General features: G+C 48.3%; 1 protein-coding gene across 13 annotated transcripts in view; it reads left to right on the top strand.

Moving 5' to 3' along the window:
- The window catches only part of Hlcs (holocarboxylase synthetase), a 197,621-nt gene that overhangs the window by 33,639 nt on the left and 149,861 nt on the right, over window positions 1–14,121 (top strand). For 6 of the 13 annotated variants that reach the window (XR_010055942.1, XM_063270414.1, XM_039088792.2 and 3 more), the window contains exon 2: window positions 9,659–9,793. The exons of 4 other annotated variants lie outside the window; for them this stretch is intronic. Coding sequence is in view for 5 of the 9 variants with exons in the window: in XM_039088792.2 (XP_038944720.2) it covers window positions 9,659–9,793 (135 nt within the window). In the remaining 4 variants the exon portion in view is untranslated. Of the gene's footprint in view, window positions 1–7,395; window positions 7,653–9,658; window positions 9,794–14,121 lie in introns of those variants that run through there. 3 more of the 13 variants (XM_063270412.1, NM_001427024.1, XM_039088795.1) reach the window with 3 other exon arrangements.

Here is a 14,121-nt window from a genome sequence, read left to right as displayed (position 1 = left end):
ACCACAGCTAGAAGGTTGGACATGCTTACGGTTGGTCCTAAGGGACCATGCCTCTAGCACAGTGGTTCTCAACCTTCCTAATTCTGCAACCCTTTCATACAGTTCCTCATGCTGTGGAGACCCCAACCATGACATTATTTTTGCTGCTATTTCCTAAGCGTAATCTTGCTGCTGTTATGAACTGGAATGTAAATATCTGTGGGTTGTTTTGATGGTGACTCATTCAGTCTCCAAAGGAGCAGTGACCCACAGGTCACCGCTGCTCTAGCCCATGAACCCTCAGGGACCAACAACATCAAGCCACAGCACAAGCTCACTGAGAGGCCTGGATGCATGAAATGCCTGGCGCAGTGCCTAGTGCGTGGTGGTGCTGGGAGCGAATGTGGTGTGGCATGTGAATGAATGGGAACTGAGGCAACGTAGCTATGGTCTCGAATGCCAGGCACGAATGGCCAGAATCCCTGAGGTGAGGAACAGCAGGCGTTTGGGAAAGGATCAATGGGACCAAGGAGGCCATTTTACTCACTTCCGGGAGATCATACTGCAGGCCTGGCATAGAAAGAGGCCGTTCTCCTGCGGTAGTAACAAGTAAGACACAGAGGCAGGAAGCCAGGGTTCTAACATGACAGCATTCTGGTTGACAGAGCAACAGAGATTACGCCATTGTGAGCACAGAGGGAAGAAATCAGGAGCTGAGTTGTTGGGGAAAATGCATTTGGCTTTTATTCAAGTTGCCTTTGAAGTGCCAGCCAGCTCTGCAGTGAGTGTGGACGTGACACAGTAGCACTGAAGTCTGGGAGAGGACAGCTTCACAGTGGTGGTTGTGGTGGTGGCTGCAGCTAGCAGGGAGCGCAGGATCCTTAGAACATTGGGCTGGAAGTTGGAGCAAAGGCCTACAGCAAGCCTGATGGCTCAAAGGTGTCCATCTTCCAAGGCTGCTGTAGCTCGAAGTTCAAGATGCATGTGTGACAGGGTTGGTCTTGCCTGAGGCTTCACTCCTTGACGTCTGTGTCATCGAATGATCTTTCCACTATCCACACCCTTTGCAAGGACACTAGTGACACTCACTGGATTTGGGGCCACTCATATCCCCTCATTTTACCTTAATTACCTCTGTAAAGGCTTCGTCCCCTCTAAATATGGCTACGCGTGAAGTTCCAGGGGTTAGGACTTAACTGTTGTATTATGGGGGCACCGTTCACCCATAAACACTGGACTAGAAACAGGACTTTGAACGTTAAAGGACCCAGAGGCTGGCTACTGCCCCCACACTTCCTGTCTCTGCCTGTAGGGTCCCAGAGTCTTTGCCATTTGATTCTAGAGAGTTCAGCCTCAGGGATCTTCAGCCCCAAGGTGCTTCCACACCCACCCTCTTCACCTGCCCAGAGACGGGTGGGTTCCATCACGTGACTTGGGTCCCGAAGCTCTAAGCCCAGCCCCATGGTGGCAGAGGCGCTGCTCTGTGCTCTCAGTCAAGGTGTGAGCTATGTTCTCAGAGGCTGCACACGTCGTCCTGAGGCAGAGCTGTCTGTCCTGCTCAGTTACCATGCTGTACCTTCTTCACCAGCTCCAGCCGGTCCTCTCTGCTAAATCCCCTTTGTCTGACTAGCTGTTTCTGTTGATGGCAACACTGTGGTCAGAGAGCCAGGATGCAGATCGTCAGCACAAAGGCTTCTGCAGGGCAGCAGAAGTGAAATAATAGAGCTTACAAAGGGATCTCCGCTAGCCAGCCCTGTTTAAACCAGTTCGTACCAGGATCGTATTTTCTAAGGCCCTGGGGTCAAGCATCAGGTTGTCCGACGTTGGTCTCTGAGCTGCTCATGGGGCCCTGTGCATCTTCATCCACTCTGTGCTGCCTAGCCACGTCTTAGGAGTTTGGATTCTTTGCTTAGTTCAGGTCTGAGTGCTTTATCAACTTTCTGTGTTCCTGGTGTCTCCTCGCATGTCAAGTGTGTGCCTCCAAATGCATGCAGGGTCCTAATTTACATTTAAACAATCTTATGAGCATGGGCGTTTTGCTTGCACATGTGTCTGTACCTTCCAAGAAGTCCAGAAAAGGTCATTCAGTCCCTTGGGTCTGCAGTTACTGACAGCTGTGAGCCACAATGTGGATGACAGGAACCAAACTCAGTCCTCTGGAAGAGAGACCACTGCTTCTATCTGTAGAGCTATCTCTCCAGCCTGAGGATCTTAGCGTTAGTATATTCAGCCTTTCTGTTGTTTTATTAGTCTTACCATTCTTGGCAGATCTTAAGTATGGGGTGTGTGTGTGTGTGTGTGTGTGTGACACCCAACAACATATGTGTGGAGGTCAGAGGACAAGTTTCGAGAACTGACTTTTCTCCTTTCACATGACCATGTGGGTCTCAGGGACCTGGCAGCCTAATCATCAGGCCGGTCCATCTGGGTGGCCATCCCAGTGCTCTTGGAATCTTCAACTCTTATAAAGTACATCATGTAATTGGGGCTGGTTTACAGGTTCAGAGGTTCAGTCCATTATCATCAAGGCGGGATCATGGCAGTGTCCAGGCAGTCATGGTGCAGGAGGAGCTGAGAGTTCTACATCTTCATCTGAACTACTAGCTACTAGTGGAAGACTGGTTTCCAGTTAGCTAGGAGGAGGGTCTCACAACTCATGTCCACAGTGACACACCTACTCCAACAAGGCCATAGCTCCTAATAGTGCCACACCCTGGGCCAAGCATATACAAACCTTCACATTCCACTCCCTGGCCCCCATAGGCTTGTTCAAACATATGAGTCGATGGGGGACTTACCTAACCATAGCATAATAAAAAGGTACATTTAGTCCAACTTCCAAAGTCCTCATAGTCTATAGCAGTCTCAACAATGTTAAAAGTCCAAAATTTAGGCTGGAGAGATGGCTTAGTGGTTAAGAGCACCGACTGCTCTTCCAAAAGTCCTGAGTTCAAATCCCAGTAACCACATGGTGGCTCACAACCATCTGTAATGAAATCGGATGCCCTCTTCTGGTGTGTCTGAAGACAGCTACAATATCTATATATATCTTTTTTAAAAAAGTCCAAAATTCAAAGTCTCTTCTGAGATTCATCCAATCACTTAACTGTAATCCCCAAAGCAAGACAGGGAACTAGCTGGACAAAATCCAAACTCTGCATCTCCATGGCTGATGTCAAAGAGGTCTTCTAATTTCCAACTCCTTTTTCATCATTGTTGACTGTAACAAACTTCTTTCTTTTGGACTGGTTCCACTCCCTGTTAGCAGCTTTCCTCAGCAGATAGCCCACGGCTCTGGCATCTCGAACATCTTGGGGTCTCTAAGGCAACATCAATGTTATAGTTTCTTGTTTCAGTGTCTGAGATCCACACATGATCTTCTGGGCTTCTCCAAAGGGCTGGCATCACTTCTCCAGCTCTGCCCTCTGTAGCACTCTAAGCTCAAGTTGATCCACTCCACTGCCACTGCCGTTCTTGGTGGTCATACATGGTACTGGCATCTCTAATACGCTGGGGTTTTCCACTGCAACTATGCTTCACCAATAGCTTCTCATAGGTTCTCTTCATGGTGCCAAGCCTCAGCTCCTTTGTATGACCCCTTCAGTCATGGACCATCAACTGCAACTGAGGCTGCACCTTCCCCAAGGGCCTTCCCTGGCCTCTCACAGTGCCCAGCCTCAGCTGCTCTTCATGACCTCTTCATGCCTTCAAAACCAGTATCACCTGGGTGACTCTTACACATTACCAAGTTCTGCTGCAGCACAAGATACAACCTTGGCTATCTCTGGAACACAGCTTCTTTGAGCTCTCAGAAAACACTTCCCAGAGGATTTCACCTTGGTGATGCTCGTCTCTTCTTAAAAACTACTAATTTCTCAGCTCCAGCTGACCAGCATCAGTTGTCCCAGTAGTCCCTTTTATTCTTGACTCTAAAGGCAGAGCCACATGGCCGAAGCTGCTGAGTTCTGCTGCTTTCTGGGACTGGAACATGGCTCCCCTTGTTCTATTACATTATTATCAGCTTTCTGTTTTCTAACTCCTTCACTGCCTAAGCTTGGTTTTCCTGGAACTTGCTTTGAAGATTGACCTGGAACTCAGAGATCTGCGAGGTTCCTATCTCCAGAATGCAGGATTAAAGGCGTGCACCACCTTGCCTGGACCTAAATTTAGCTGGGTAGGATCTTGCCCCAAGGTCGCCACTCCCTCAGTTCAATCTAATATTCTTGAACACAGGATTCAGCTCCACTTCACTTCCTGGTGCCCTTTAACACTTGAACCATACATTATGTATTTCTCCTTTCTCAGTTTGCTATGGTTGTTTAAAACGCTCTTCATGAAACTTAACCAGAGAACAAAGTCTACAATTGGTGTTCCAGAGACTTCCTTTGTCAATTCACTTAATCTGAGATGTCTCTTCCTCACCTTAGCCTCAGGCAGACTCTTCAGACGAGGGCAAAAAGCAGCCATGTTTTCCACCAAAATTCCACAAAATCAGTCTCTTGACCACTTACTGAAGTTCTTCTCCACTATAACCTCTTGGGCTAGGTCTATATAGTTCAAATCACTCACAGCAACAAAATCTTCCATATTCCTACTAGGATGACTTGTTAAGCCCTACTTAAAACATTCCATGGCTTTCCAAATCCAAAGTCCCAAAATCCACATTCTTCCAATCAAAAGCATAGACAGGCCTATCACAGCAATATTCCATTTCCAGTACCAACTTCTATTTTAGTTAGGATCTTACTGCTGTGAACAGACACCATGACCAAGACAACTCTTTATAGGACAACATTTAATTGGGGCTGGCTTACAGGTTCAGAGGTTCAGTCCATTATCATCAAGGTGGGAACATGGCAGTGTCCAGGCAGTCCTGGTGCAGGAGGAGCTGAGAGTTCTACATCTTCATCTGAGGGCTGCTAGCAGAAGACTGACTTCCAGGCAGCTAGGATAAAGATATTAAATCCCACACCCACAGTGACACACTCACTCCAAGAAGGCCACATCTTTAATAGTGCCACTCTGCGAGTCAAGCATATACAAACCATCACATACACACACATTTAAAAAGAAAAGTAAATCAGTATGGAGATCTAGCACCGTGGCAGCAAGGCTCTGTGGGCTGTGCCATCCCTGAGTAATAATGCACTGTAGACGAGCGAGCCGAGTAAGCCATGGTAAGTACAGGACTCGTGGCTTCCGTGTCAGTCTTCCTGCCTTGGCTTCCAAAACAGGCTAAAACACCCGCCTCCCCCAAGTTGCTTACATCAGTGTTTTTATAACAGCCATAGAATGAAAGCTAGAACAGTGTCCTAATTAGGCTCACTATTGCTGAGATGGATCATCACAGGGAACAGTAAGGTGGGGAGGGAAAGGTTGTTTGGCTTACACTTCCACATCATCGTCCATCACTGAAGGAGGTAGGGACAGGAACTCAAGCAGGACAGAGTCCTGGGGGCAGGAGCTGATGCACAGCAGCAGAGGCCATGGTGGGTGGGGCTCACTGGCTTGCTTAGCTTACTTGCTTATACAACCCTGGGCTAATTTATGTCTGTGGGTCACGGAAACAAGAGGAACTGTATCAAAGGGTCACAGCACTAGGAAGGTTGAGAACCATTGCCTTACAAGTTTGCCAGCAGCCCAGTCTCATGAAGGCTTTCTCTCAGTTGAGCCTCCCTCCTCTCCAGTCACTCCAGCTTGTGCCAAGTTAACACCCTCATCCAGACAAACACTATTTGGCGGTAACTAGTGCCATGCAGGGAGCCACTAGGAGAAAGCAGACTGCCTTCCTTTCAGTACAGCTCACCTTCCTGTCCTCAGTGACGTGTGTCATTTCTTCCTGGACTCACCCACAGACTGACCTGCCTTTGCCTCTCAAGTGCTGTGATTAAAGGTGTGAGCCACTACTCCAGAGTGAGTGGCCATTTTTTTTTTTCTTTCTTTTTTTTTTGGAGCTGGGGACCGAACCCAGGGCCTTGCGCTTGCTAGGCAAGCACTCTACCACTGAGCTAAATCCCCAACCCCGTCAGTGGCCATTTTAGATTTTTTTTTTTTGGTTCTTTTTTTTTTTTTCGGAGCTGGGGACCGAACCCAGGGCCTTGCGCTTCCTAGGTAAGCGCTCTACCACTGAGCTAAATCCCCAGCCCCCATCAGTGGCCATTTTAAATAGGCAGATCCACTGCCAGTGTACTTTTAAAAAAATCTATCCTCAGATTAGGCAAGACATGGGAGTGGCACATCTGATTGTTCTTTTTTTTTTTTTGTATTTCTTTATTTTGTGTATGTAGGTACACTGTCACTGTCCTCAGACACCCCAGAGGAGGGCATCGGATCCCATTACAGATCGTTGTGAGCCACCATGTGGTTGCTGGGAATTGAACTCAGGACCTCTGGAAGAGCAGTCAGCGCTCTTAACCCCTGAGCCATCTCTCCAGCCCCATCTGATTGTTCTTAACACGTTTTGCTGCTTGTTTACAGTGAGGGGACAAGGGTCAGGACAGCAAGCAACTAGAAATTGTTTGTTCAGAGTTATTGTGGATGAGAGGCTCCAGGGAAGAAAACTGCTGTTTTTAATCGAGGGGAGAATTGTGTGCTTCCCCTGCGACAGGACCTCTGGGAATCATAACTGATGTTCCCTCCTTCCACCGGGCTCAGGACGCTCAGTTAAACTGGTAACAGATATGTAGTGGGAATACCCCATTTGTCTTTTTGGTGATTCACATGAATTCATGTAATTAACCTAGTAGTCCTAGTCTAATAAAATGGCCTCACCTAATATTCCAACTGGGCCCGGTAGAGGCTATCAGTTCTCTGATTTGTAATGTGTTGATAGTCAGCAAATACTGGCTGTTGACATAAACTTAGGCCTAGTGCCTTACTCATTCCCACCCTCAAGGAAAGGAGGCTGGACTTTGACTTGATCAGGCTATCCATTCTCCCCCTCCCCCCAAAAAAAAAAAAAACCTGGCGCCTCCCTGCACTCCCAACCCCCTCCCATCCCCCCCCCTCCAATACTTTCCCAGTCCCTCACTACTCTGTCCCTGTCCCTGTATGTCCCTAGCACAGTCTCTCTTACCTCCCCAGTTCACTCTAGTTTTGCAGCCCAGGTCTCTCCATCTCTAGAGCACACCTCCAATCTCCTGGCTCTCCCACCTCCCTCGGTAAAGCCAGCCTCCTGAGACCAGACAGTGGCCTCTCTTCCAGTGCCATCTTCAGTCCTAGTCCGCCCTTTCCGTTCCCATAGCCTCTTTTACTCGAGGCACCCTGTCCATGGTCCAGCCCTCCTGCCCCCAGATGCTACCCAGCCCGCATCCTTCACCTCTAGCGCATCCTTCCTCTGCATCCTACCCTGCTCAGCATACCCGCCCCGCCCTCAGCCCCCATCCTGTAGCGCAGGCGCACTCCACCCTCTCCCCAAGCCTCGCTTCCGGCCGGGGCGGGGCCTGGCGCAGGCCGGGGCGCGGGCGCCGGCGCCGGCCATGCTCATCACGCTGTGTTACCTGTACCTGTGGGCGCGCTGGGGGCGCCGGCCGGCCGCACTGGTGCTCTCCACGGTGCGGCGGCTGCGCGCCTCGCGCTGCTCCTTCACCTTCTGCCGCGCGGCCGCGCAGCCCGGGGGCGCGCGCGTGTGCCTGAGCCGCGGCGGCCGCGTCTTCTGCGTCGGCGAGAGCCAGGTGGGCGGCGGGCGGGGGCGCCGCGTAGATCCGGCACGGCGGCAGCATTGCTGCCCGGCTCGCACAGCCCACGCGTGCACTGGAGCATGGGAAGCCCTGCTGCGCGCTGTTGGCCGTGGGCCAGCTGCCCCTCCCTCGTGTCTCCGGTCCTGCAGCTGTAGCAGGGACATCCCTCGTGGCACCTAGAGTTTCCGTGGGCTAGCTTCTGGTCCCGTCGGAGGGTGATGGCCGCTGCCCCTTTCTGAGAAGGGGGCACTGACCATTTGTACAGGCCGGCTGCAGGCTGGGAACCTGACTTCACAGTGCATTCCTACCGTGTACTTGTGGACATCACTTGTTTCTGTGAACATCACACAGTGTTTCGCTTTTCAATGGTCTCTTGCCCTTTCCTCTTCCTTCTGTCTCACTTTAAGCACTAAACAGAGTTTTTTCACAGATGTCAAACCACAACACCCATACTAGAATCATTATCTTACTTCATGGCAAAGTGAGCTGCTTAGGAATGGGGGTAATCGTGTTTCCAGGGAACTAACACAGACAACACTCTAAAAAATACAGTGTAGGGATTGAAGATGGCTCAGTGGTTAAGAACACTTGTTGCTCTTGCAGAGCACCCATGTCCAGTTAGTTCCAAGTCCCCATAACCATCTGGAACTTCAGTTCCAGAGAGTCCAAGGAATGCAGGTGATGCACATATATATACAATTAAATAAACCTAAAGAATACAGTGTGACTAACACACCGAGTTTTCTTAGGTTTCCCAAGCTTACAGCTACAGGACTAGATGTGACTTGTACCACCTGGAGTGAGGCGTGTGCAGTGCACGCAGACGCTGCCTCTCTTAGAACATCTGGCTTTAGTTCTCTTAAACCGTTTGAGAGATCACAGAGAAGAGTAAGCAATGGTGGAGTTTTCCACTGTGGCAGTCTCTAAGCTGATTATTTAAAACAAAGCCTATGGGATTTATATCAGAGTAGAGCATTTGCCAAAGAAAATTTCCTAGAAACTTTGAACATTTCGTGACCTCTGCTTTCTAACTATGCTAACTCAGTTGCTTGGCTCTTCCCTGCTTCAGAACCCCAGCCTGTGGATGTCTGTCCCTCAGTGCACTCCTGCCTGTCCCATAACTTGAGCTTTGCCCACACATCCCTACCGTGTCTTTCTGGGTTCAGGGCTGTGACTCTTGAGAAGGTTTCTGCTCTGGTGTCCCTTTGTTTTTAGTAGTCTAAAACCTTTTAAAATCAAATTGCATTCCTTCCAGAAATCTGAAAATGAAGGAAGTGAATTTTTGAGGTTGATAGCTGGACTAAAACAAGAGAGCACCTGAGGATGGCCCAGTCAGTCCCTTGCATAAACAACGTGGTGTTTGCATTCTGTGTGGGTCCTCCCGTATTTGAGTCATCTCTTGGTTACTTCAATACTTAATGCAGAACAAAATCTGTAAGTGGTTATTATTCAGTGTGATTTAGGGTTCCATGACAAGAACCCACAGATGTAAACCCCACAGGTAAAAATGGCCGGACATGTCTGCTCGGCTAACCGGTCTGGTCTCTAACCCACTCCTAAAATCTCCAATGAATTCCTGACTGGGTGCACATTTCCTTTAAAGCATGCCTTGTCACGTCTGCATGTGGGAAAGGCTCTCTCCTGAGGTAGCTCCAGTCTCTGGCTTTGGTTGTGCCACTGTCAGAAGTTGCCAGGCACACACCTCACCATCAACCGTTCGTCCTTCCAGGTGCGATTTGGAAAGCTCACACACCTTAGGCTGTAAGGAGAACTGGTCAGGGTGACTCCCTTGGAGACAGATGTCCAGGGACTTTGACATTCTTGTGAACCAGACCCATATGGCTGTTTAAACAGCATTGTCAGACAAGAAGCCAGGGTTGAAGGGGCCTGCGGCACTGGGAAGGAGCCAGGGGAGGGCATGCCAGGCACGCTGACCCAAGTGACACGTGTGGGGGATGACACTGACTCCTTTCTTTCTTTCTTTCTTTCCTTATTTGTAGTCTGTTGATGACTTGAACAAATGGGCCCTGTTTCTCGTGTCCCCCTTCATACTTGAGGCAGAACATATAGCATTTGTGACAGAAAGCATTTGGGTACAAGGCACCAGTTTCCAGGAGCCATCGTCTTCAGAAACCGTGAGTGACATGTCCTACTTCTGTGTCTTTTTTTAAAGATTTATTTATTTTATGTATGTGAGTACACTGTTACTTCAGACACACCAGCAGAGGGCATTGGATCTCATTACAGATGGTTGTGAGCCACCATGTGGTTGCTGGGAATTGAACTCAGGACCTCTGGAAGAGCGGTCAGTGCTCTTAATTTCTGAGCCATCTCTCCAATCCTTACTTGTGTATCTTAAGAATGTGTCTCAGGGGTTGGGGATTTAGCTCAGTGGTAGAGCGCTTGCCTAGGAAGCGCAAGGCCCTGGGTTCGGTCCCCAGCTCCGGAAAAAAAAAAAGAACCAAAAAAAAAAAAAAAAAAAAGAATGTGTCTCAGTCCAAACCCAAGTGGGCTTTTGTTTTTGTTTGTTTATGTTGTTGTTGCCATTATTATTATTATTATTATTATTATTATTATTATTATTAACTTGTCTGCTTCTTTTTTAATGAGTGATCTTTCCTGGACTTTTGCGTAGCTTTCCTTCTTTTGGGATATACTGGGTTATATAAAACGTACTAGTAAAATTACTCTCGTCTGTTTGTCTGAACATGTACCTGCATTTGTGTGAGTGTGTTTGTACATATGGGTAGATGTGGTGGTCAGGGGGCACCTCAGATATCTTCAGATTCTCTGCCTTGTTTTTGAGACAGGGTCTGATTCTGGGACCTGGGGTTCACCCGTACGCCAGTCTCCACTCCCTAGAGCGTTTGAAGGCTCCCCACTCCTGGCTTGACTTGGCATTAGGGTTTATACTCAGGTCCTCATGCAAACATGGGGAGCACCTTACCACTGGAGCCAGTTCTCCAGCCCCTCTTTTTAACTTTGTATAATTTTGTTCCATTTACACTTACTGGTTGACCGATGGATTGGGTATAGATGTGTGTAAATGGAGGCCAGCACCCGAGAGTTGATGACTGCCATGAGCCAGTTCTGTCCTCTATGGTGGGCCCGGGTCCATCTCAGGTTGTCAGCACTGGCAAGTGCCTTTACCTACTGAACCATCTTTCAGCGTTTCTGGGCAACAGTGTCCCAGGTGGACTGGTCCATCCCTGTAATCTCTTCCTTTCCCGGCACCTCAAGTAGCTGGTTTACATAACTACCTTTTTCCTTGATAGCTTGTGTGGAGCACCCTGAAAATACTTCAAACTCAGTCACAGGTCCAAAACTTGTTGTTTATAGGAGACAGAGACAGAGAGAGACAGGGAGGCAGAGACAGGGAGACAGAGAGAGACAGACACACAGAGAGACACCCCCTCCTCTCTCCCACTGCGTATGTAACAAGTTTGATGACACCTCCCTTTGTTTCCAAGGCGCCTCTTTTCACCTTCTTGAGCCTTCAGATGTTTAAGCTGGGGCAGCATTCTCCTGCCTTATCTTGTGGCCCTTCTTTGGTTTCTGCTGCCCTGCTGCACTCAGGGTTTGTGGGATGATCCCTAGTTTGTGAAATCATCTGCTGGGAAGAGAGGGAAGGAGAGGGAGACAAGCTCTCCTGCTCACCTGAGCAGCATCTGAGGCCTGGGATGAGAAGTGAGACCTGGAGACAGGAGAGGAGAGTGGGGAGTGGCTGGCAGGTGAGACAGGATGGGCAGGCGTCCAATGACAAAGGTGACAGGTGTGCTCTACAGAGCCCCTGGAGATATTTTACCTCATCCATTTGTTAAGCGGAGTCTAGCCAGCAGCACCTGTGGCTGACTGGAGTCAGCTCCTTTGGTGTCTGGAAAACAACTACTGAGGCCTCTCTTTTGAATGAACTTGAGAGTAGTTTTTGTACATAGAAATGACTGTTTAGGGGTTGGGGATTTAGCTCAGTGGTAGAGTGCTTGCCTAGGAAGCGCAAGGCCCTGGGTTCGGTCCCAAGCTCTGAAAAAAAAGAACAAAAAAAAAAAAATGACTGTTTATCTGTGTACCTTTTAAAGAATTATTTTCGGTTTTTTTTGTTGTTGTTGTTTTTTTTTGTTTTTTTTGTTTTTTGTTTTTTTCAGAGCTGGGGACTGAACCCAGGGCCTTGTGCTTGCTAGGCAAGCGCTCTACCACTGAGCTAAATCCCCAACCCCTGAAGAATTATTTTCAAAACAAAAGGCAAATGATCATTTAGTCAAACCACATAAAATTACTTATATTTACTTCAATTTTTTTTTTTATCTCTGAAAAGTTGGTGTGATGTGCTTGTATATTCTTCTTTGGGTATTTATTTTTATCTGTAGTCTTACTTCATTTATTTATTTGTGTATGTGTGCATATGCCATAGCATGTGTGGGCTCAGAGGACACCTTGAGGGAGCTAGTTCTCTGCTTCCACCATGTGGGTCACAGAGATCAGCCTCAGGCAGTCACCTATCTTTATTAGATCTTCATCCCCGTGACACAAGCTAGAGTCATCTGGGAAGAGGGAACCGCAACTGAAAAAATCCCTCCATCTGATTTCCGGCGGGCAAGCCTGTAGGGATTTTTCTCAATTCATGATTGTGGAAGGGGCCTGCTCACTGTGGGTGGTGCCAGCCCTGAGCAGGTAATCTGGGTGCCACAAGAAAGCAGGCTGAGGTTGGGGATTTAGCTCAGTGGTAGAGCGCTTGCCTAGCGAGCGCAAGGCCCTGGGTTCGGTCCCCAGCTCTGAAAAAAAAAGAAAAAAAAAAAAGTAAGATGAGTTTTGGGCTGGGGAGATGGCTCAGTGGTTAAGAGTTCCGACTGTTCTTTCAGAGGTCCTGAGTTCAATTCCCAGCAACCACATGGTGGCTCACAACCATCTGTAATGGGATCCGAAACCTTCTTCTGGTGTGTGTGAAGACAGCTACAGTGTACTCACTCCACAGTGTACTCACATACGTAAAATAAATAAAAAAAATCTTTAAAAAAAAAAAAAAAAAAAAAAAAAGAAAGCAGGCTGAGCAGGCCAGGGGGAGCAAGCCAGTCACAGCACACAGCACCCCTCCATGGCTCTGCTTCAGCTCCTGCTCAGGTTCCTGCTTTTATTTCCTGCCTTGGCTTCCCCTGATGGTAGGCCGTGACCTTTAAGCCAAGGAGACCCTATCCTCCCAAGATGCTTCTGGTCCTGGTGTTTTATCACAGCAATAGAAACCTAACTAAGACACCATGATTAATGGGAAGTAAAAGCCTTGGGCAGCCTAAAGTATTATGTGTAAATTTAATAAAACTTCAACTTAGGAAAAAAAAAAACCACAACACACCAAAGCTAAGAGTTTTAAAGCATTGTAATAAGATATCAAATGTCTGTAGATTCTCTTGAGACATCAAGATGTAACTATGCCAACTTCTTTGTTTTTGGAGCTGGGTATTGAATACAGGGCCTGATTATATACAGTAAGCAGTTGCTCCACCGTGGAGGGACACCCTCAGCCCCTAGCTGCTATAGTTTTTAATTCCCCAAATTGTTACTTAATCACACATCACCATGGGGTTAAGGACACGCTGCCTCTTAAGTCACAAGGTTGCTGTACTGCATGGGACAGCTGATGTAACGAAGAGACCAGTAGTGACTTTGTGACCCAGGCAGGCAAAAGTAAACCTCTCTCCAGTGAGGAAACCAGTTCTCTTTTGCTTTGTTTCTCTGTCACCCCAGGTCAGATGCAGCCTCTGGCCCCTGCTGTGCTGATGCTCTGCCAGGGACTTCACATACATTGTAGCCCTCAGGATAGGGGACAGGAGAGAAGTGGAAGATGGCCAGCTTCCTCTTGGACACCGTGGTCCACAGATTGCCTGGGCTGTTGCTGCTCCCGTCCAGCCACCCAGAGTTTAGACATTCATTCTCCTTAGCTACAGGGGAGGATAAGAACTCCAGTCCCTCACTAGACCCTGGGTTCAGCAAAGACTGGGAGTTCTGTCACTTCAGGAGAGGAGGGAACACAGATATGGGTGTGCACTAGTTGTCTCCCATTAGCTATCTGAAGTACTGTCTAATAGAGCAGACTGGCCTTGAACTCTCGGAGGTCCATCTGCCTCTGCTGCCCCAGTGGTCACAAAACAGGCTGGCAGAAGTTAAGGTGTTCATATCAGTTCAGTGATCACTGAGAAAGGAGGAGAGGTCTGGGGTGGAACAACATTTTGGATCAGGTAGCCATGAGGAAAGGACCACGTGCTTGGAGCTTAGGCTGTGTAGTCCCCCTCTGCCATGTCAGCCGTTCCTGCCACCCAGAGGTTGCCTGGCTCAGCAGATGGAAGGAAGGTGCCGGAAGCCAGTGCTGCTGCTCTGTTGTAATGATGTGGCATGCGTTCCTGCAGTGTTGTAATGATGTAATGTTGTAATGATGTAATGTTGTAATGATGTAATGTTGTAATGATGTAATGTT

Source organism: Rattus norvegicus, chromosome 11 (assembly GCF_036323735.1).
Source record: "Rattus norvegicus strain BN/NHsdMcwi chromosome 11, GRCr8, whole genome shotgun sequence".
Lineage (NCBI taxonomy): Eukaryota > Metazoa > Chordata > Mammalia > Rodentia > Muridae > Rattus > Rattus norvegicus.
This window is presented reverse-complemented; position numbering and strand designations above follow the sequence as displayed.